The sequence below is a fragment of the Pipra filicauda genome, unplaced genomic scaffold (assembly GCF_003945595.2).
Source record: "Pipra filicauda isolate LSUMZ 115617 unplaced genomic scaffold, ASM394559v2 scaffold104_size2351352_pilon, whole genome shotgun sequence".
NCBI classification, from domain to species: domain Eukaryota; kingdom Metazoa; phylum Chordata; class Aves; order Passeriformes; family Pipridae; genus Pipra; species Pipra filicauda.
The window spans coordinates 527,725-551,209 of NW_024103485.1; the positions used below are offsets into that span (position 1 = coordinate 527,725).

At 40.3% G+C, this 23,485-nt stretch overlaps 1 protein-coding gene across 5 annotated transcripts in view; it reads left to right on the forward strand.

Annotated features, from left to right (window-relative positions):
- Nucleotides 1-23,485, forward strand: part of PTPRO (protein tyrosine phosphatase receptor type O) — a 155,134-nt gene that overhangs the window by 103,413 nt on the left and 28,236 nt on the right. For all 5 annotated transcript variants that reach the window (XM_039379331.1, XM_039379340.1, XM_027747437.2 and 2 more), the window contains exons 7-13: nt 2,013-2,212; nt 4,558-4,678; nt 6,539-6,732; nt 9,133-9,244; nt 14,969-15,120; nt 18,762-18,882; nt 21,796-21,935. In XM_039379331.1, the coding sequence (XP_039235265.1) occupies nt 2,013-2,212; nt 4,558-4,678; nt 6,539-6,732; nt 9,133-9,244; nt 14,969-15,120; nt 18,762-18,882; nt 21,796-21,935 (1,040 nt within the window). The remainder of the gene's footprint in view (nt 1-2,012; nt 2,213-4,557; nt 4,679-6,538; nt 6,733-9,132; nt 9,245-14,968; nt 15,121-18,761; nt 18,883-21,795; nt 21,936-23,485) is intronic.

Below are 23,485 nucleotides of genomic sequence, written 5' to 3' on the forward strand. Positions count from 1 at the left end.
TGTACCTTTTTCTACAAAAAGAAATAGATATACACTATAGAATGCCCATACAATGAGAAAGGGGAATACTTGAAGGAGTACACAGTTTTACTTGTGGGAAGACAGTGCCTCCCCAAATCATGAATGCTGCAACAAGACACAGTAGCTAAAACTGACAGAAAAATTCATATTAAAAGGAAGTGCACTCAAGCACATAAGTACATTACGAATAAAGATTGTGTCTTTAGTAGCTCATAACATTTACAAATACTATTTAGACTTAATTTATAATAATGCTTGACTGCACCAAACAATTCCACTATCGCTAGTATTTTTTTAACAACTTTATAGCTGAAAGAAACAGTAACTGAAAAACAAAGAAAAAAGAGAAAACAGCACACAAGAGAAAGTGTCTCTGCTGCTATAATTTCACTGTCTTCTGGCTTTCTTTAGGCTTCATTGTATGAAAAGCATTAAAGTGTGCATATATGTAGCACTGCTATTACTATCAAATGTTATTCCATTTTACAAGATGTGACTTATTTTGGTCAAGCAATATGCACTTCAGGGTCCTCCATCAAGTGTACTCCCTGTGGACAGAGACCTGAGAGAAATGAGGACATACTAATCCACAGTGTAGGGGTGTGGATGGCAAAATAAAGGATGAACTTGAATCTCATTGGGTATAAGTATTAAGATGTTACAGGAATCTAAAATATTTCAATTTTACATATAACACATGAGAACATTTGGGGTTTGGGTTTTAGTCTGTTAGTTTTGCAGGCTTTTAGAACCAGATGAGGATTCTTGACAATTTTCTTATTTATTCTGTTGAACGCAAGGATCTTAGATAGATTTTTTTAATGTATTTCTGGTAAAATGCCAAATCAGAGATGTGTACAAGTAGTCTTACATTGAAATTGCTTTTCTATTCCTCTTTGTAAGTTTGAGAAGGTAGGCACTTTGTGTGGGGACTACAACTCTGGGTCATGACATGTAGTATCTCCAATTCCAATCTCCAGTCTCCAATCTGAATTCCCTTAATGGCAGTGCTGAAACTGTTTCTGAATGGTAAGAACTACTTGTACATCCACTGGCTCCAGAGACTAATCTAATGATCAAATTCCTCTTTTTTACCTGCATGGGTGTGGGTCTGCTGCCGTGAATAAATTTTGCCCGTAGCTTCAGTCTTATCTTATCCTTGTAGCATTCAGTCAGTGAATCATCCTGTCAAAGTATTGGCTTGTATTACACAACATTTTTGTTGTACCCAGATAGCAGTATGGATTGCCAAATCTTATAGGCTGATCTCACACCACGTTCTTGCTCTGACATTTGTTTTATTTTTATCAATAAACATAAATTGCCATTAGAATTGCATGGAGGGAGGAATGTCAAGGAGAGAGCTGTCACAGGCATCACTTAAAAGTGACAAGAAAACTAACTATTTTCACGAAATCTGAAATTTTGACCAAGTCTAGCTGAAGTTATTTTCCAAACTGTTAATTTATCTATAAAGCCGCGTTGTCTAGCAAGTGCTTCAAAAAGTCTGATGGAGAATGAGATTCTCCGCTGTGGTGACCTCTGTGAATTTGATTTTCACGCTTCAAGGCTTAATAGTATGCTTGGAGGGTATGTTAGTACGTGGAGAGGCGAAAAATTTTGTGTGCTTATCCTTTAACATTGGCCAATGATCTGTACATTATTACCTATCACTGCTTTTAAACATTCCCTTGAAGCAAATCTGATATTGCTGGGTGGTTTCTGGTAAGCAACAGAGAATACTGCAATCTGAATTTCCAGACAGTCACATTTCTTTTGTCATCTGCTCTGCTACAGGTAAAATAACTCAAGCCACAGACTGTTTCCCAGGGGCTCACACCTTGACTGCCCAAGGGCTGTGGAGGTGGACAACTGTGAGTCCAGCCTCCCTCACTAGCAATAAATAATTCCGTGAAGGAAGGGTGTTTTAGCATATGTGCCTCAAATGGATAGAGTGGCTTGCTCACATATGCTTTTGGGACATGTCCCAGGTCCCACAGGTGAATGGATAGAGGAGCTCACTGAAAAGCCCCAGCATGTGACCGTGACAGTGCTGAGCTCCACTACTGCCCTGACATCCTGGACAGCATCACACGAGAGCGGCGGCAACAACACCATTGTGTCTGTGCTCTCCCTGACCTGTCAGAAGCAAAAGGAAAGTCAAAGGCTTGAAAAACACTACTGCACTGAGGTAAGGAGCAGAAGCTGGAGCCTTTTCAAATCCAGGAAAAAATTTCCCACAGTCCTGCTGTTTGGAATCATCGTGCCCCAGGGCTCTGTCAGGCTCAGGGCTGCAGAGTAGGGGAGAGCACAGCATTTAGGAACAGAAGAGTGCAATACACCACAGTATTGTTAAAACAGGGTTTCTGTTGTACTGACTGTGACCAATTCTTTCTTCAAGCTTATGAGTTATAGTGTACCCTTTGAGACATTTTTGTGGCAGTAGGCAAAATGGTACCATACCATAATAGCACTTGGGCAGGTACCGTAATCCATTTGTATTAAGTGGAGGGCTCACATGCATTATTATAATCAAATTAGCATAAATTATTTCTTAGCTATCCTATATATGAATACAGAACCTGACTGTAAACTTTCTGGAAGTTTAGAGATGATCAGAAGTCATCCATAGGAAAAGATGTCAGCACTGGGAAGTAAATAGCAATTCAGGCCACCTGTGATTTGGATGGACCACAGTTCTTTATTGCTGCTGTGTGGGACATGTTTGTAATCATCAAAAATCCTGAACCCCAAAACATGCCAGTTTTCTGTTACTTGAAGCCCTTAGTGAGGGCAACCCCACATCAGATTCCGTGTCTCTGATGGGTCAGTGGCGAGTGGCTTCAGTGAGAGAGAGGTTTCAGCCCACGTCTCAGTAACCTTACCAAGATGTTGATAAGGCCATTTTCTGAGCAGTGCCATGATTTCTGTCTGGCTCCCTAAATATGTGTGATGATGGAGTCTGCAAAGGACTGCAGTGCTGCCCCTGCTGCACCCTCTGCTCACCCATGAGAATGGAAGGAGACCACTAGCACTCCCCATAAATCTTTGTCTCCTTCAACTCTCTGATTAGGACCGCAAGGGAATTAATATGAGAGTCTGTGTCCCTTAAAAATGTCCTTTAAAATGAATCTCTATCAAAAATTTTGAGTTTTATTTCAAGAATGGCAGTGAACTTAGAGGGTTTGGAAGTGTCTTTTCATGACAGTTTGAGAATTGTTTTTCAGAATCAGCTTGTAATCTCAAGTTCTTTATTAAAAGTCCAGTCATTTAAATGGGAAGCAAAACAATATGGTAGGTGATTAAAAACCACAGGTCACAAGTATATACATTTATGATTTAAGTAATTACTACAGGATTCATCTACAAACTCAAAAATAAGTACCTAATATGTGAATAAACAAGATATCTGTAAAAGTAAACGTGTGTTTATTGCCAGTAGGTAGAAAGGTCTAACTGCAGTTACTTGTTTCTTTCTGCCATTACAAATTTTTTTTTATCAAATTCTGCCAGTTTTTATACATATATACCTGCTTATTATAGCTGCTGGTTTGAATTCTTCTTGATGAGCTGAAAAGGGGCAAAATGCAGTGCAAAGTTCTATCCATTCTAACATGGTGCATGATTTAAAAGTGATTTAGCTTTCCAAAGCAGCTGGTAAAGTCAAATTCTGTTCCTCACTAAATCTGTGCTGGCACTGATACATTCATGTGCTTTGCAGTAAACCACCAGTGCAGAGGTGGCTGTGATACAGACTTTGGAAAGGTTGTGAAGAAAATATTAGGAGGAAATACCAGCCTGCAGCTCGAGAAGGAATGTGTGAAGGCTTTTTCTCAAAGCTGTTCTGTGCATTTGCTGTTAGTGGAGTCTTCAGGAGATAAGATTTTTTTGTATTGTATCAGACCAGGAGTCACTTGGTCAGGCATTCTGCCTCCAGCTCTGACTGAAACCTGGTGTGGCACAGCAGAAATTTTAATGGTGATGTTCAGACTTGTAAAGAAAAAACCACAATGCCCCTTAGTCACATTTTTTAATGCCGTGGAGGGGAGAATGACAGAGAATAATTCCTCTCTGATTTCACTGTGGAGTCACTTACTACATGCATTCAGAAGACAGCTTTTCCCATAATGCTGCCTTCAGCTCACATAGCTGCATTGGATGATGGATGAAAAGCCTCAGGCTTTGATTGAAAACACATGGTCTAAATGCTCCAGCCTGAATAATATCACCTGAAAATTAATAATGTAGCCTGAATATTTTAATAAACTTTGACAGCAGGAGAGAGTGGGTCTACAGTGTGATAGCTGACCTTATGCAGCCAGGCACGTGTGATTCTCTGAGTCAGATTATTTGTCAAGTCAGTCCTGACCACTTTCACAGTTTTGCCATTTTGGACTCAATGAACAGATTTTTTCTGTCGATGCCAGTGTGTTCGGATTCATGCCCTCTGTAACTGGAGTCATTCAAGTAAAGTCTCAATATTCTTCTAATTAACCAAGTAAATACTTCATATCTGATGTGTTCCCCTCCTATTAGGTGAATTCAAGCAGCAGCCTCATTGAAAATCTTGTTCCTGGTGCCCAGTACCAAGTTGTGGTCTACTTACGGAAAGGACCATTGGTGGGACCACCTTCTGACCCCGTTACATTTTCCATTGGTAATCCCTGCACCTACTGTTTGAGAAGTGTTTGTTTGAGTTTGTTTTCAAATATGTGTAGTATATTCAGGAAGTCCTAGATCCCATGAGGGAGTAAAACATTGTCATGTTGGTTATTTCAAGTCTAATGAACACTTAATGAGAATATTTTTCTTGTGTTGCCTAGCCCATTACTGAGGTGGTGAAAATACTCCTTCAGTGGAGGGAAGATATTTCACATTTAAATGTTATTACCAAAATTAAATAGAGAGAAGTTATGGACAGGAATCATACAGAGAGTGCCCTGTGGAAAGAACTGCCTTCACCCTTGGACACTTGAATATATGTTTGTCTCTAGTGGTGCTCGGTTTTGATGCAAAGAGAAAGAGATTCAGTGTACAGAGTTACTTTTGCAGAGAAATGTTCAACTTGAGTCACCCAGCTTCTCCTTTTGACAAATAGTCTGCCCAGTGGAAGAGCAGGTGTATTTTTAAGTCTGCATCCTCTCTGTGATGTAGAGAAGAAAGTGAAAAAGAAGTCAACCTTTTAACAGCTAAATCCTTACATAAAAGCAAATATGTGGACTAGTGAATATGATGAGGGCCTTTTCATTCTAGGCAATATCCTTGTATATTTTCATAAGTTGGGTTTGAGTAAAAATTTGAAAAGTATGGTATATTTCAGTAAAGTAAAAAGGTAGTAAGTAAACATATATTTAGTTATTGAAGTTCCTCTCTTTGGACAATTTTTATAAATGCTTTTGATTTTCTTTCTCACTGTAGTTAAAGAATTCTATTTTTATTTGAGAAAGTAAAATCATGTAGTCCCAAAGTAAATTCCTTAATTTTCTCCCCTTTTTTATGGACTCACTTCCAGAAAAGTTTCTTACTAAACTCAAAATGGCAATCAGTTTCTAAACAGAACATCTCATTATTATAAAGAGGATGTTTTTATGCACTAACACAACAGTCGTATGAGTTTTCATTTCATAAAAGGATATTTAATTTGATATTAAAATAATAGAACTGCAAAAAAAAATTGTTCTGTGATATTATCAGCGGTGGTTAATGATGAATGAAATTCAAATAAAATAAAATCCACTTTAAAAAGTGCTCAATTCTCCCCATGTTTAGCCTAAGGCTCACTTTCACTGTGTGAGTATTAGCACTTTAGAGAAAGCAAAGAAAAGGCATAGTAAATGATTTATAAAGGTAAAGGCAATCATGTGTTAGCATGGGTTGAAGTAATCTGGGTGCTGGTCTCGGTTCTGACCCAGTGTGCAATAGCTGAGGCTCTGCAACCCTTGTGAATTATAGCAAAGTACTTATTTAAGTAGCCTCAGTTAAGTCATGAAGAGTAATTGCTTTCCAGACCAGTATAGGTTGCAGAAGTTGACCCTTATGTGACATTTTTCAAATCACTTGACTCCTCTTTCTCAGTGTCACCACCTGTGAGGCAAGAATAGCAATACATGACAGAACCTTTAGGTTCCCCAGGGAAGGAGTGCTAGAGATAAAAAATGTTCTTTCTTATGGTGTCATGGCTTTTGATGCTTTTGTTTTTGAGCATCTTGAAATATCTCCTAAGCATCCTGATTTTCAAAGTAAAATGGAACTCTCATTTATGAAAAAGCAAGCCCCGTGCCTTATCTCAAGCTAAGCAGCCAACACCAAGTGGTCTGTAGACATTTCTGAAAAAGTGGTCTTAAACTGGAGAACAATGTTTAAAAAATGATTTTCAACTATGTCAAGGAAGCTCTTGGGAATTAAGGTAAGGAACAAACCAGAAATAGGTAGAACTTGATTAAGGAAAGGTATTGTTTTAAAATAAAGTGCAACTGATAACACATGCACGTTACTAATGATAATTTCTGGTTTATAGTGCCCACTGGAATAAAGGATCTGACACTTTACCCTTTGGGACCTACTGCTGTGGTTTTGAGCTGGAACAGACCTTTCCTTGGGGTGTTCAGGAAATACGTTGTAGAAATGTTTTACTTCAACCCATCAACAATGACCTCCGAGTGGACAACCTACTACGAAATAGCAGCAACCGTCTCCTTAACTGCCTCTGTGGTAAAGTGACCATTCCTGACTATTGCTCTTCCCTGCCTGTGTGGTCCTGGCACCCGGTGACACTTCTTTGCCCAGCCTTTTCCCCATGAATTACGTACATTTGCCTTTAAGCCTGGCACAATTTTTCCAAGCAAAGCAGAGAAAATGGCCCATATGCTAGAGGCATTTTCTGTTCTGAAGTAAGGGAGTGCCAGCTGAAGCGTGCTCAGTTTCCAGCAGAGTGATGAGGCAGGAGATAAGCCTCTTTTTTTTGTTGTTCAGCAAGTCCAGAGGCGGGTTCGGTTTGTGGGTCAGTTTGTCAGTCAAGGCTTTAAAAGTTCCATCATCTCCTTGGGGAGCGTCGTCCAAAGCCTTATCTGCATAATTAATATTGATAATATGGATTTGGGGCTTGTGGGCTAGTCTTGCAGTGTGCCATCTGGAAGGCTTAGATGCAGAGATGTTTTTGTGAAAATAGCCTTCATGTTTCTGAAGCTAAAAAGACTTATGCCAGGGTTTTAACCAGTTGTACACTGGTCTCTCTAAAAACACCCAAACATATATATTCACAGGCATCTTTGCAGATATGAAGTGAAATTTTCGTCCTCTTTTCCATTATCTCCTAGACAAGATGAACAGATTTTATTCAGACTTTGTTGTAGTGCAAGACAGAAAGCAATTTTAGCTGAAATTAGTAGTTCAGAAAGTTATGAGTATGCAAAAAGGGTAGCAATAACTTTTGCTGCTGGTGAGAGCCACAGTGATTTACTGTAATTGATTTGCATAATACCATTTGTGGAGTCATTTTGGCTGCAGCGCCTTAACTGTAATTGGGTCCGTGACAATAAATCTCCAGGGAAATTAAAAACAAAAATAACTTACCAAATGAGTAATTAATATCTTGTAATCATGACTCAGCACAAATAGATTAATAACTGAGTGATCTGGGTCATCTAAGAAGCAAAGCTATCATCCAGAGTTAATGTGGTTCATTAGGAAATGAGATGATGTTGCCCCTTACTCTTGCAAATGCTGCTCAAGGAAGCCTTTGTCTGGATTTCAGTCTGAAATTTGACAGCGTGTTACCGCAGCTAAAGTGAGCATTTCTTAAAGAATAATTTTAAAGAGTAAGCTTGAATTAGGAAAAGAATGTCTCCCTGTCCCTCTGTTATGGCATTTAACATACAGGTAGGGACTGGTGAATTTTTGTTTGGGTTCTCTAGTGGTGCTCCAGAATCCCACCACGTCCCAAAACTTTCCCGATGATCTACTGACGTCTGTGAGTGGTGTATTCTGGAGCAACAGTGAGAAGGCAGGGGAATCAAAATCCAACCACTTGAATCATCAAATATTATTTCCTGAAGTCCTAAGAGTTGGTGAGAGCCTTTGAAACTGAATTTGTCTTTTTAGTCTGTTTAGTTGCTTCATTAATTTTGTGCTCTGCGACTTATTTTAAAGTTGTCGAAGTGATGTTGGTACTTTAAATATTACACCAGGGCATGTCAGAAGAAGTCCAAGCAACTTCGAGATTTTGGTGTCAATTTGGATACAGCTTTTCCCAAAAATCATAAAGATAGATCACAAACCCTATATTTGCATTGTCTTGTAGTATCTGGAGAAAAAAAAAAAGGCCACTGCAAACAACAGGGATCTGTAAAAATAGCAATTATTTCCACTTTGTTGAAAATGTCCATTATTTCCAATTTGCTTTTATTTTGAATTTTAAAAAATATCATGAGGCTTCTCGTTTAAACATAAAAATTAAATATTTGAAGTGTTTTGTGCTGTCAATGGAAGTACTTGAATTTAACCTAAATATTACATGTGATATTATAATATAACATATATTGCATTTTATACTTCATTTATATCTCATTTATATTTGCATGTCTAATTTATGTCTCTTAAGTAATTTATGTTTCATTCATATTTCATTTATAATAAATGATAATGGAAAGTGAAAAACACTTCGAAAATTGGAAAAAATGCGTCTTTTAAAGTGACAATATTTGAGTCAAAAACATGGTTTCTAATTTATTCTCAATACCTTTTTAATCAAAATAAAAAAGTTAAATATTTTGCCTTCATCACATGAGAATTTCGTGGTGGATGATTGCTCCGTGGGTATTGTTCTTCCCACCCTGGAAATCAATGAGAGGTTCCCATGGCAGGTAGGACCTTGGAGCAGGTGCGTGAGGTGGATGAGCAGCAGAGCCATCACAACTGTGTTTGCTCTCCCTGCACAGATTTTTTTAAGAAATTGAAAGGCCAAATTCCGGGGATTTTGACTGAAGTAAGGTATGGAAGCTCAGTAAAATGAGTGTGGGCACCAGATTTATAAATATCATTGTATTTCTTAAGTCACACCTCATGCTGGTGGATTTTCTCCTCAGCTGCTCTTTGTCTTTTGTCTCCTCACAGAGAATAGCCAACCTGCTGCCTGCTTGGTATTACAATTTCCGGGTCACCATGGTGACCTGGGGGGACCCAGAGCTGAGCTGCTGTGACAGTTCCACCATCAGCTTCATAACAGGTAAGCAGCCAGCTGGAAAAAACTCTGGGAGTGCTCCTGGGAGCAGAAGCGCAGAGAGAGTCTGGCTTGGGTGTTGTGCTTCACCTGCAGATAGCTGGAAGTTAGGATATTTATCTACCAAGTGGTTTTTGGTTTGGTTTGGGTTTGGGGTTTTTTTTTTTGCTTTATTATTTTATTTTTAAGGAGGGCTCTGAGGACTGCTTTAAATGGATATATATAAAATTTTCCTATGCCAAGCACAGTGCTTGGTTACTCTGTTCCAGTCCTCCAATCAGCTGAATGCATGGCTCCAGTGAGGGCCAGTGGTCCTGCTCATCTTTTACCACACTACATGCTTGACACATGCAGAAGTTAATAGTTAGATAGGTAAACCTGAATTCTTAGGTTTCCTAATATTGTGAAACACTCTTCCATATATTTGCTGGCAAGTCATTAGTAATCTGGATTCTCAGCTGCAGTAAATTGATATAACCACATGGATTGCCCTCTTCCAGTGGAGATTACTCATGTATTTAACACACTCTGGCATCTCTTGTTAGATTCTTTGGGTTTGAATCTTCAATATGTCCTACAGATCAGCCACTGAGGGATTGGCATAAAACAGCTCCTGTTAGCACTTTGCCATGTTTCTAGCATCCAGGCTGGTTAGGCCAAAGTCAAAGTTTCCCATTGAATCATTTTGCTTTTATGTACCACTGTTTAGTTCACTTTGCAGAAGTATAGGTGAGAAAAATCAGGCTATAATGTCCCAACCACTCACTCCAAAGCAGATACTAGTCCCAGATTTTCTGTTTGTGAAAGACTAAAAGAATGTGCCTGAGGAAGTAACTGAATAAGAGCCATTTGCAATTATATTCAATACAGTGCCTGTGCCTGACAGAGCCACAATAGAAAGTTTATCAGTGGGTTAAGTCACAGCTCCACTGAAGCCAACAGAAACCTTCCCATGCTGAGATGTCTGATCCTAAGCTACACTGCAGACAAATTCTGGCACTTTTCCAGTGTATCAGAAACTCATAACACCCACCACAGCCTCGTAAAGGGTCTCCAGGGATATTCATTGTCCTTTGGCATCAATCAACTTTTCTGTAGCACTGTAAGGAAGCAATTTTCCAGCTGGTTGGTTGCTGTATGAGGGAAGAAATGTCTTTTCCAACTGATTTGGGTACCAGGCTCAGCATTTTAGAGTGGAAATGTTCCAGTGGGACACTCACTTCAATATTGTGTCTCTGGAAACCTGCAGGAGAAATGAGGGAGATTAAGGTTCTTCTAAAATATAAGCTGTCATCAGTATCAGTCTGAATCTCTATATGATGACAGTAAGGACTGCTACTGCTGTTAAATGAAAAATGGATCAACTTCTTAACTAGCAGATATAGACAAAACCAGAAATGGATGAATCTCTTAATGTCATACATTTATGAATGACAAAATCTGTCTTAAAAAAGGTCACCCGGTCCTTAGTGAAAATATCCAGCTGGAAAGTTGTATTGATAGTTAATTCCTCTCACTATCAAAAGTTTACACCCTGTGTTTCTGATCTGAATTGTTCTAGTTTTAATATACAGTTCAAAATTCTTATTGCACTTTTATCTTATTGTTTGAAGAGACACAAAGCTTTTCTTTCTGCTCTCTATACAGAATTTAGCTTCACTTTTTTTCTGTTAATAAATTGCTTCCATTGAACTCTTTGGGTGCTTTCACTGTAAGGTGTTTTCTCATGTTACTTTTTTTCCCTACTCTGCCTTTCTAATTTTTCCTATCTTTACTAAAGTACATAAAAACTGGAGGTATAATACCAGCCTGCTGAATATTCCCCTAGAGGCAAAATCAGCTCCCTATTCAAAGCTCTCCCATTTGTGTATCTAGATGATTGCATTTACTGTAGCGTGACACTGGAGATCTGTGTTGATTTACTTCTACTATGTGGCTTTCTAACAGAATTTATCATTTGGGGAATGTTGTCTACATGCCATTTTCCAAAAAGACTCAACTTTGCACCTGGCACTTTGAAACACATTTTGTCTGAGCAGGCCCAGCATAGGGGGCAAAATTTGAAGCACAGCACTGTCCAAATCCTCCACTCCTACCAGTTGCCACATTACTTGAGTGGTTCATCAACGCTGCTTTTTCAGAATACTGATGGAAATGTTAAGTAGCAATGAGCTAATAAAATCACACTGTGATTTTAAGTGAAGAGTCCTAACAAAGAAAGCTGATTTAGTTACATTACAAGTGCTTATCAATAAATGGTCACCACACTCCTATCTTCTGATTGCCTTATTACTTGCAATCTCTTCAACTTTGTCCAGGGACTGCTGATGGGCTAACTTGTGAGAACATGGCATACCAGTTTGTCAAGTCTGCATGTTTCAAATGTTTGTTCCCCCTAGGTGAACTCTTTTCACTCTTTCGAGTTATCAAGGGCCTGCAGAGTTCTTTATCACCCTCAGCCTCTTTCTTTCCAGAGAGGGAACAGATGGTTTTATGGAGCACTTGGTCTCTTTCTGCATCATTCCAAAAGCACTAGCTCCCCTGCACAGGTTGCCAGGAATTAAAACAAATAACAAACCACACCAAAAAGCCCTTAAATTTTAACATACTGGAGTGGAGGTTTCATAGTCTTGACAGTACACCATCTGTCAGTTCTTCTGTGTGTAACTGGAGAGCTAACCTCTGCACCTGGAACATAAGCTTGAGTTTTAAAAACAAAGTAGAAGGATCATCTGGGAGTTTGGGAATGCACCTTGCAGAAAGCTCAGAGAGGATAAACCATTTCCCTAAAGCAGGATCCCACTGCTTGTATGGAGTCTCTAGTGAGGCTGGGGCTTTACTGAACTGCAGTACTTGAATGAAAAGGGTATTACAAGACACCAGATGATATATAGCTCTCTCCCATGACAACTAGTCAGATGTCCCCAAGAGCATCGAGGAGATTTGGGGGATCCAAGAGACTTGTCAGAAGCAGCATTTGTTCTCTCAGGCTCCTGCAGCAGCAGTTGAACACTGTTATTTTAACTCAGGGAGAGATTGTGGTGCTGCCAGTGTTGCTGTGGTGACTAATGAGTTTAATGCCACCTGCTGTAAACAGCTGGATTTAAAGCAATCAAAAGTAAGGACTCTTTAAACCACCAGCATTTTGTTTTTACAATGAGAATGCTTTTATCTTTGGAGAAGCAAAAGGAGTGAGAAAGACAGAGAGTCTTCTTGGTGTTGGGGACTGCCATCACATCTGCTGCCTGTGGATGCTTTTAGCTGTCACTTTGGACCAGGTCAGCAGTGGGATGTAATTTCCTACAGCCTCTCTGTGCCACTCAGCTCCCAGTGGCACGTGGAGCTGGGGGAGTGTGTCACACAAGCCCTGGCCCTTGGGCTCATTTGACATGTGCTGGAGATTCGTTGTAAGACACCTAAAACAAACATTTGTGTGAACATTAAGAGGGAAAGCATGTCATCAATAATAAGGTACAGGGGGAAATTACTATTAGTGTGTAATATTCATGCCAGTTGTGACCTTAAATTGTAAGGAATACACAATCTGTGAGAAGGGATGGACTGGGAACTCTAGAAGTTAAAAGAAACATTGCTTTGAATAAACTAGGCTTTTTCCTCTCAACAGCATAAAAGGGCATCTTCATGATGAATTTGGGAGAATAATCTTACTAAACGTTTCTAAATGGCTCTAAATTGTCCGTGCATTGTATTTGCTGCCTTCCTCAGCGATTACTTCAGTAAATCTTCTCGCCAACGAATATCTCAGTGCCAAAGTCATAGGAGCCTCCGTGAAAGCAGCAGTGACATCTTGTGGCCCCTTCAGACAGAGCTGAGCTCCAAGGCCGTCCTGCGTCTCCTCTCGGCTGCTGGAACCCGCAGCTGTGCTGGTGTCCAGGACCCTGGTGGTAGGGAGGCAGCTGCGTCTGACCTGCCCTTGCACAAACACACCGGACTCCACGGGGCATGTGCTGCCTGAGAATCTGCCAAGCATATAGAGATTCATATGTTTCCCTGTTTTATCCAGGTTATCCCACTGCTATCACTTTGAGACCGTGTTGAGATCTTTACTCATCACTGACTTTCACTTTTGGGTTTCCACTCACTCAGTGTTAACTCCTCACTGGGGACCTGCAACTTCTGATTAGGCAATCAAGGTGTGCTGACCAACTATGCTCCCTCTGCAGTTAGTGGGGACACACCTCCAGGAGGTAATTCTCATCTTAAATATCTATTTTAGGAGGAGATGAGTTGTTCTGGAGCTTGCTGTCTTTCTTCTGCCGTCCCACATATGAGCAGTGCCAGTGACCAGGAGTGCCACAAACGGGGCAGGCAAAACAGGATGTGGCACAGCAGCTGGCGTGGCAGCTTGTGCAGAAGAGCACGCAGGGAGAGTGCTGAAGCCCTGCCAACTCAACCAGGGAGCAATGGTGCCCACCTGCCAGAAAGCCACAGACTCCCTAAGCTCTTCACCCACCGTGGCCAGTGCAGCTGCCCAGGCAGAGCTCCAGTGGGAATATGTGGTGCCCCAGGTGCCAGCTGCAGGGAGTGCCCTGCTTTTAGGCCAGCACCAACAGCAGAAGTGAGCAACCCCATGGGAGGTGTGCCCAAGTAGGGAACTCCTCTGCTCAGTGACAGAGCTCCATGAGAAGGATTCTTTAAGCTGCTGGGAGAAGTTTCTCAGTTGCCAGCCCTCGTTCTTTAGAGGGACTCCAACTTACCAGATGTCTGCTGAAAATACAGCAAAGCAAAGTATGTGGGGTGTAAAACTTCCTGACACAGATGGTGAGAAACCCAACTAGGGGAGGTGGTCGACTCCCAACCCCTGTAGGTATTTGCAAGACGTGGGTGTGTTGCTTAGGGACATGGTTTAGTGATGGACATGGCAGTGCTGGGTTAAGGACTGGACTCAATCTTAAAAGGTTTTTTCCACTCTAAGTGATTCTATGGTTCTTGGGCTGCACAGGGAGCCAAGGACTTGCTGGCATCTCCAGCACAAAACAAGCCATCAAACAGCCTGTGGTGGGGCAGTCTGAGCTGTGCAGCACAGAGGACAGTACTGGGCAGGAGCTGAGTGTGGGGAGGAAGAGGATGAAGAAGAGCTGTTTCACCTTAGACCTAATAATGTAGCTACCACGTGCCTGTAGGTTGGACACTTGGTGCTCAGGTGACTTAGCTGTGGCTGCCCTCTGTGGGGTGGGACTTTCACCCTGGGAGAAAGGTGGTCATAACTTTCATGCAAAAAGTTGTTCTTTGTAAAACTGCAGGTTTTGGGCTTTTCCTCCTAGAAAGATGTGAGCTCAGTGATAAGACAGTATTTTTTCCTGTGGAAAAGCTATTACAATTATTTAATGTACCAATTCAGTATTTCTTTTCAGTGCAACAACACGATGAAGCAATATGTGAGGCTTTTAGCTTGATTTTGAATTCCAATTATAAATGCTGACTCAAAAAATTATTTGTATCAGCCAGTAGCTTTATGATTTTTTTTTTAAACTGAAAGATTGCAAAAAGAAGTGTATTTTGTTCTGATTATCTCCCAGGTTCAGTGACAGCTTTCACATCTTTCAGCTAAAGCTCAGATGCAGTAGCTTTTACTAACACTTTTCTGCTAACTTTGTGATATTCTCTTCACAACAGTATCCTTTGAAGAAAGATCCAGAGTTTATTACTAGATTTGGTAATCAACTGTGTTAGACCCTGTCTTATAACACATGTACCTTCTTTCTTCAGCACCAGTGGCACCAGAGATTACCTCCACAGAATATTACAACCACCTTTTGTATGTCACCTGGACCTATGGAGGAGATGGTACTGACCTTTCTCATTCCAGGATGCTGCATTGGATGGTCATTGCAGAAGGAAAGAAGAAAATCAAGAAGAGTGTAAGTATGAGTGGGGACTGTGTTGCTCATTTCTCTGGGCTTTTTTTATTCTTTTTTTGGGGGGGAGGGAGGTGATATTGCTTGCTTGGCTTGCTTTCCTGACTTGATAATTTTGTATTACAAAGTTGCAGCAAGTTTAAAGTTTCACAGATCTCAAAATAGCCAGTGAACAAAACGTTTCTATGGTAATCCAGTAATTTAGATAATTTTAAAATACCTTATAAACTTCTGAGCTGCAGACAGTAAAACAGTATTTTTTTTTTATTGAACAGATGCAGTCTTTTCAATTTTTAGGTATTAATAACCAGAGTACATTACTGGCTGAGCTTTTTTAGTTGATTCAAGCCAGGTGCTATCACTTTCCATTTTCTGACTTCATTAAAAAATCCCTATAAATTATGTTGTTTTCATTTTATGTTTGAATACAAGTTTCACTAACCGATGGGATGAGGATTTCACACAGAATGTGTGCACTTCTTAGAAAACTTTGCTAGATATTTAGATGATTTCTTGGTACATTCTCTTGAACATTTTGAAAATTCACTTAGAAAAAGAAATCTGGCGGCACCAATTATGGATTAAAGTCATGGCACTGCAAGGTAGTGAGATGCAGGTTTAAGCTAAAGTAAAAGAGCAGCCCCTGGACTTACAGTGAGAAGTGTTTGCAATAGTGGTGGAGCACTGCAGAGCAGGAATGTGTACAGCCAGAAGTGGAGCTTCATACAGCCTGTGGCCTGTGACTGTCTTCTACACCAGTATTGACCTTTCAATAGTTGGCAGGAAGAAAGTGTTCGGTCTTTTTCAAGGGAAAGTTTCAGCAGATGCTGAATTGAAAGTGTATTTTCAACAGAAGTGCAAATTCATCAACAATTTTTGTTTGGGTTTACATGCAGTAACCTGCATAGCTTTCATTGGATTCCTTATGGCTGCAAGAGTGCACCCATCTGGAGCTTGTTCCAGCATGAATCTTATTATGTGATTAGAACTGATAATGTTTCTGAACAGCAGGAACTTTCAATATTTGGATCTTTGTTCCAAACAAAGAAGAAAACTCTATATTTTATTTTCTTTCCTAAAAATAAAATATTCTAATAACTGAATTTTTAAAAGTTTTTGCAAAAATATCCCACTCTTCCTTCTAAAAGTCGTGATCTTGGTAAGGTTATTATTCTTCCAGTAAAAATCTAATTTCTCTGCCATTCACAGAATCATAGAATCAGTTGGGTTGGAAAGGACCTCTGAGATCATCAAGTCCAACCCTTGATCCACTACCACCGTGGTTACCAGACCATGGCACTGAGTGCCACATCCAGTCTCATCTTAAAAACCTCCAGGCATGGAGAATCCACCATTTCCCTGAGCAGCCCATTCCAATGTTTGATTACCCTCTCTGGAAAGCATTTCCTCCTAATATCCAACCTAAACCTCCTCTGGCACAGCTTAAGACCATGCCCTCTTGTCTTACTGCTGGTTGCCTGGGAGAGGAGACCAACCCCCACCTGGCTACAACCTCCTGTCAGGGAGTTGTAGAGAGTGATGAGGTCTCCCCTGAGCCTCCTCTTCTCCAGGCTGAACAACCCCAGCTCCCTCAGCCTCTCCTCATAGGACTTGTGCTCCAGTCCCTTCCCCAGCCTAGTTGCTCTTCTCTGGACCTGCTCCAGCACCTCAATATCCTTCCTGAACTGAGGGGTCCAGACCTGTGCTGGCTGGGTCTGATCCCTTGTCCATCCTGTAGGTGCTGTGTGATTGCACTGAGGATGATCTGCTCCATAACCTTGCCAGGCACTGAGGTCAGGCTGACAGGCCTGGAGTTTCCCAGGTCCACCTTCCAGCCCTTTTTGTGGATCAGTGTGACATTCACTGACTTCCAATCATCTGGGACCTCCCCAGTGAGCCAGGACTGTTGGTAGATGATGGAGAGTGGCTTGGTGAGCTCTTCTGCCAGCTCCCTCACCACCCTTGGGTGGATCCTCTCTGGTCCCTTAGACTTATGAGGATCCAAGTGGCTCAACAGGTCACCAACTGTTTCCTCCTGGATTACAGGGGGCTATTCAGCTTCTTATCTCTGTCTACCAGCTCCAGAAGCCAGCTGTCCTCAGGACAACCTGTCTTACTGTTGAAAACTAAGGTAAAGAAGGTGTTAAATCCCTCAGCCTTTTCCTCATCTTTGATAACTATGTTCCCACCCATGTCCAACAAAGAATGGAGGTTTTCCTTGCCCCTCCTTTTGCTATGTATCTGTAGAAAGACTTTTTGTTATCCTTAACAGAAGTGGCAAGATTGAGTTCCAAAGTGGCTCCATTGAATATGAAAATTGTATATTAAATGAATATAAAATAAACATTTAATATGAAATCAAATTAAAAACAAAATCAAATATGTAATTTTACCCTAAACAAAAGATTAAAAATAGAGGGTATCTACAATACAGTATATCCACAAATAAAATAAAAGCTTTAGAGATGTCTTTAGAAATGTTTGTCTTTATATCTTTTCAAGATAAGGGAACACAGAGAGCATTCTTTAGGAAAATCCTACAACGACCTATTTACAACTAACTTTTATGGTCCTGCTCATATGGGTAATTATGGGTACACACTTGCAGGCATAAGAGTGTACCTGTTCTCCTAAACTCTTAGTCACTATATTGCAATCTCATAATGTGATTTACTGAAATTATTAAGATTGTTATTATGGTTGTTTTTCTTATGGGATTATTGAAATAAATAGGAAACACTGTCAGACAATGCTGACTTTTTCTTCCTGCTCCTTGTGTATTTCCCAAGTCTCCATAGGAGTCGGTCAGATTTTAGAGAAGTGATGAAAGTTTTGTGCAGAGCCCTGTTAGTCTTTATTCAGAACTGTCAATTTCTCTTGCAACTGAAAACTTAATCTTGAAAATCGACTATGAAAACCAGCATGAGATTCCTGAGCATGCCCTTTGTAGATAGTGTACAAGTGCTCCAAAAACAGTCTGTTTTGAGTTCTGTGTCCTTCTCCATGACCCTGGAGAAATGAGGAGGCTACCACTATAATAACAGGGAGAAGTTATTCACAATCTTCTGAAGCTCAGCTCAGTTTTGAGTCATATCTGATTTCAAACTTGCAGATGAATGAACTCAGACCCTGAGATCTATTGTCAAGTCAACAGGTCTCCTGGCAGGTGTTAGACTTGCCAAGGTGGATTTAATTTTCAGGTTTGTGGGATATATAAAGGCTTTGCCTACATGTCGCTTGTGTGCTCTTCTTAGAGGTATCTGACCTGATTTAAATTCCTCTAGAATTGCAAGGGACCCAAGTCCATGGCTTGTTTAGCATTTTAGCATTTTGCACAACTTGAAAAGTCTAGATGCAAGAGTCTTCTCAGTGTGTGAGGGAGATTTTCTTTCTCCATAAATTTTCATATGGAAAGTGCAGCCTGAGATTGTCTTGTTTTCGCATTGTGCTATTCTGCCAAACATTAATGCTTTCATAGTTTTTGTCAGTGGGAACTGGTTCATGTAGTAAGCCTGGACTATGCAGGAGACATCTGCTGTGATGCACAGAACTTCCTTTGTAATATATTAAGTAACCAGATTAATTTTACAAGGAAGGTGTATGGTTTGCATCATATTTAAGTTGGTGTGTGTCTAATTGTTCAGGTAACACGCAATGTGATGACTGCAGTGCTGAGCTTGCCTCCGGGGGACATTTACAACCTTTCAGTGATTGCTTGTACTGAAAGAGGCAGCAATACTTCCCTGCCCCAGCTTGTGAAACTGGGTAAGAAAAGTTTGTTTGTAAATTATAAACTCACTCCTTCTCTCGTTTGACTGTAAAAGTAACTCTGTCAGCAGATGCAGCACATTCCTTGTTTCAGAATTATGTACCTGTGACCCCATTTCTTTTGCAAAGCTGCAATTTTCACCTCACCTTGCTGTGAATATTGTTTCGTTCCTGCATGTTAAGCTACTCTTCTAAAATAGTTTTGCTCAAGATGAGTAAGTGTCAGAATTTGACTGTAAATGGAAGTAGAAGAGTGGAAATCACTTAGTGCCTCTCTGAGACAACAACACAACTTCATAGTTGCTTCCCTAAGGTCTTGAACATATGCAGGTTTTGAGAATGGCAACTCAGGCTTCACAGAGTGATTTTTCAATAAAAAGCAGAACCTTCCTTGTTTCTGAGAAGCCTATTTCTGGGTCTGCACTCCTGGCAGATGCCACCTGGTCTGCTTTCCTGTCTCCCCTCCTGTCTCCCTGGACATCTGCATAGTCTTCAAACAACAAAAATATACCCTTAAATAACATCAATGACAGTGCTCTTGAGAAAAACAGTCAGATTTGTGGTTGTGGAATCCACCTTTGTTATAAGTGAAATATGTGTAATGTACTCAAAGAAACAAAAGACGACTTGAGAACTTGATCCTTAAGGAAAGACTTTAAAATATGACTTTCTGCCTAACATCTTCCTTTACCTGGGAGGAAGACTAGACACTGCACCATTGTACCTTAAGAAATTTTATTTGTCTTTTGAATGTACTTAGAATTGTTGAGTCTTAGGTACCTAAAATTGTGAAATTTCCCAGTGTGCCAGACTGCTCTAGCAGGCATTAACTCCACTGTGAAGGTGGGTAAAGAAAAGTTTGTGATTTCAAACTGGATTATCTTCCCTACATGAATAATAAACCTTTTGTGAGTCACAGTGAAAGAAGTGAGTTTAAAGTACTCTATAATTTCTAATTGGATTAGAGGTATTGAAGCAACCATTGTCCTTTTATGTTTTTCAAAACTCTTAGTCAAATTGCTTAAACGGTGCTGGGCTAAGCAGTGCAGAGACAACAATCTGAAGTTCTTCCAGGTCTTTTGACCGAAGGCAATATTTGAAAGATGTAGACAAATTCTATGAATCTTTTCTTCCCTTTGCAAGCCCTGTCCACTGTTTCCCCCATGCCTTTTTTCTGTGTGCAGTTACGTGTGTGTTTGTCCCTGTGGCTGAGTGGGTGGGTGTGTGAGGGTGCTACAATTGTCCAAAGATTCTTGGGAGGTGTTTCAAAATACCACCTAGCTTTATCTTTCAGACATATTCATGTGTCTACACCCTGCAGCACAGTTGTATCCTCCTGTTCTTTCCTTAAGGACAGGCACTTATTGAACTGAGGCGGGTATTTCGCCTCTCATTTCCAACAACAAAAAGGTGGAATGAATTATGTTTTGATAAATCCCTTCTAGACTTCTGCCTGTGGGTTCTTCATTGGGTTGAGTTTTGGGGTTTTTTTCCCTTTATGATGTCTGAAGTTTGAATAGACAGTAGTAGGGGTGTTTTACCAGAGGTTTTCCTTCTCTCTGTTTCTCAGAGGAGCAATGGGAATTGTAATTAGCAGTAGTGGAAACTGAGTCTAAGTGATAGACGACTTGGCACTTGGCAGTCATTTAAGCCTTCCTGCCAAATGCTCTTCCCTCCATGATGTTTGCTTCATCCTGGCAACTTTCCACTTGCAGAAAAATCGAGCTATTTGCTGGAGGCAAAGGGAGGATTTGCTTGGGATGATGCCCAAACGCAAACCTCATATTTTGATTGAGGCCATTTTTTTTACCTGGAGTGAGGGATGGAATGTGTTTCTGAATCCAAGAGCAGATATATGGGTGTAATTATGGGAGAGGGATGCTTTCCTTTGTAGTGCTGGGATAATATGTACACTGCAATCCCTGTGACACACATGAATGTGCTTCAGTCCCTGCCCAACTCTCTCCATAATGCCAATGTAATTTTGGCAGCCTCCAACACAGATCTGATTGTTTCAGGATCAGATACATCTCCAAAATGTCTCTAACACTTGAACAAGTCCTTTGTGCCCTTTTGTGTGGTGGATCTTACCCATCACATCCAGGTTCCTGTGACAGCATCTCCCAGAATGAGACTAACAAATTATTTGTGAAGGAAAAGAATAAAACCAAAATGTTCTTGTGCATCACTCATTTTATGCAGTGTGTCAAAATCCTGGAATCAGTCCAATAATTGAGAATGACAGCTTTAATTAAACATCCATAGATGAGGAAATCTGAAAACTGTGGAGAACAGTTCAGAAGTGTACAGCCCAAACTTCACAACCTCTAGAGGCAAACCAGAAGAGCCCAGGATGCCTAAGGCCCTTAAATGTTAGCCTGGGGAAAAAAAAAAAAAAAAGACTGCAAGTGTTTGTTTAAACTGATAATTGACTAAATATTTCTTCTGCAACAATTTAATGAACCTAGACAGTCTTTGCTTGTGGGAAGCTACTTCTTTATCATCTCCTGGGGCAGGCCTTGAGAAGAAGAGCTTTCTCAGGCCAAATGTGTTGCTAACAGGTGGACAGTCATCTTCTCTGAAGGAGTCTCTGCTAACATTGTTCTATTAATAGAATCCACTGATCATCCTCAAACAAGGGCTCTGCTGAAAAGGGAAGTGAAGTAATTATCCATCTGTCCAAATGGAGAACAGTTTAAATAGAGAAGAAAAACCAACACACTTCATCATCTTCCCATTTTACAGTGGTAGTCTATCATCATGAGAGGTTTTACACTGGCAGATTTTATCTGAAGGAAATGAAGGATAGAAGGGCATCCGGCACTGCTCTCATTTTTTTTCATTTTTCTCAGTTGTCTGGAAACTTAAAGATAAGCTTAATAAAAGGAGATTTTTTTTTCTCTTAATCAGAACCAGCTCCTCCAAAATCATTGTTTGCTGTCAACAAGACTCAGACCTCTGTGACGCTGCTGTGGGTGGAAGAAGGAGTGGCTGATTTTTTTGAAGTCTACTGCCAGCAGGCTGGATCTGGTCAGGAAACAAAAGCCCAGGTATGTAAGCGTCTCTTCTTTCGTTTCTGCTCTTCATCTCTGAAACTGAGACTGGGCCTTGCATCTTTCTGGTTTGGCTTCTGCTATTTGGCATGTGCATGTAAAGCCCAGTGACATTGTATACCAAATGGGATAACGTGGCTCAGAATTAAACCTTTAAAAGCTAAACTACTAAAGCATTTCGAATGCTAAAATATTTTGTTATTTTTCAATATTAAGATTGGCTTCTCTCTTATTGGTGAGATAACTAGTTGGACAGAAGCTATGTGAATCCAACAGTGTCAGGCTTTGGCTACTCATGAAAATGGATCTAAAATGCCATGCAAAATCTAAAGGGCCACAAAACTAAGGGAATGTCAATTAGCAAAAGGGAAAAATGGTCAGGTAACTTGATAAGGAATGGGAAAAAATAGACATATTTAGAGGCCATGAGATCTTTTATGCAGCATCTATTTATTTCTGGCACACTTTATTTCTGGTTTTGAGATCTGTTAAGTGGTAGTTCCAGTTAAGTTCAGTAGTAGCTTCATTGCTATTCAAAGAGTACCTTTCTGCTGCAAATGTGGCTGCTCCTCATGCATTTTGTCTCAGAGTATTTTCTTCAAGACTCACTTTCTCAGCCTCAGAAATGAACCTCCTTTTCTCTCTGCCCAGTTAGGTACTTGTGCTCAGAGGCCACCTGAATACAGGAGTGTTTAAACTGAAAATGCTGTTCAGTGCAAAATAGAGAGCAGTAGTAGATTTAATTCCTTGTCATTCAGTGCAACATGTGAGGTTTACTTTGTGGTTTAGCTGATGCTATAGTGAATCACTGTGAGCATATGCCATGAAACATCATTTTCTCATGTGGACTGTCACACATAAGGGGGAAACATTCAGGAAAGAAGTGAAAAATAAGCTAGTTAACCCACTGACTATCACAAAAGAGACTTGCACACTCTTTAATCCTATGGCATACCAATCTGAATTATCTAATATTCTTTTAAAATAGAAAAAGACACTGACTAAAGGCAAAAAAAATCTTTATATGGACTTTAATCTTTTGGATAATTTGGAATCCACATCTAGATTCCTGGGTTTTCACTCTGTATGGCTAAAGATCATGAACTCATTATCACTTAGCAGAGATTCAAAATAATGATGCGATCAGGCAAGGAAGGTACCACAGGATTTGCAACCTTAGGGCAGAGCATATCTGGTTTAAGAACATCAGGAAAAGACTGCTTCATTTGGCAGATGCTTCAGTGGGTGTCACATTTGTTGACATGAACATCTGGCACGGGGTAATGCACAGAGATTGTCAGCTCACTGCTCATTAGATTCATCACTGTCTTTTCTGTCTCTATGAAGAAAATGGGAAAGGCTCCTTTTTTGAGCTGTAAAAAGGGATGCTTTCCAAATAAACTGGTGAAAATTCTTTGTGATTTTCCGTGCTAATTACATGGACATTTTTTGTCCCTTTCCTCCATCTTTAAATCAGCAAAGTGGAAAGCAAGAGCTTTCCGGGTTTGAACGTCTTGGATTTTGGTTGACTAATTTAAGTTTCCCAG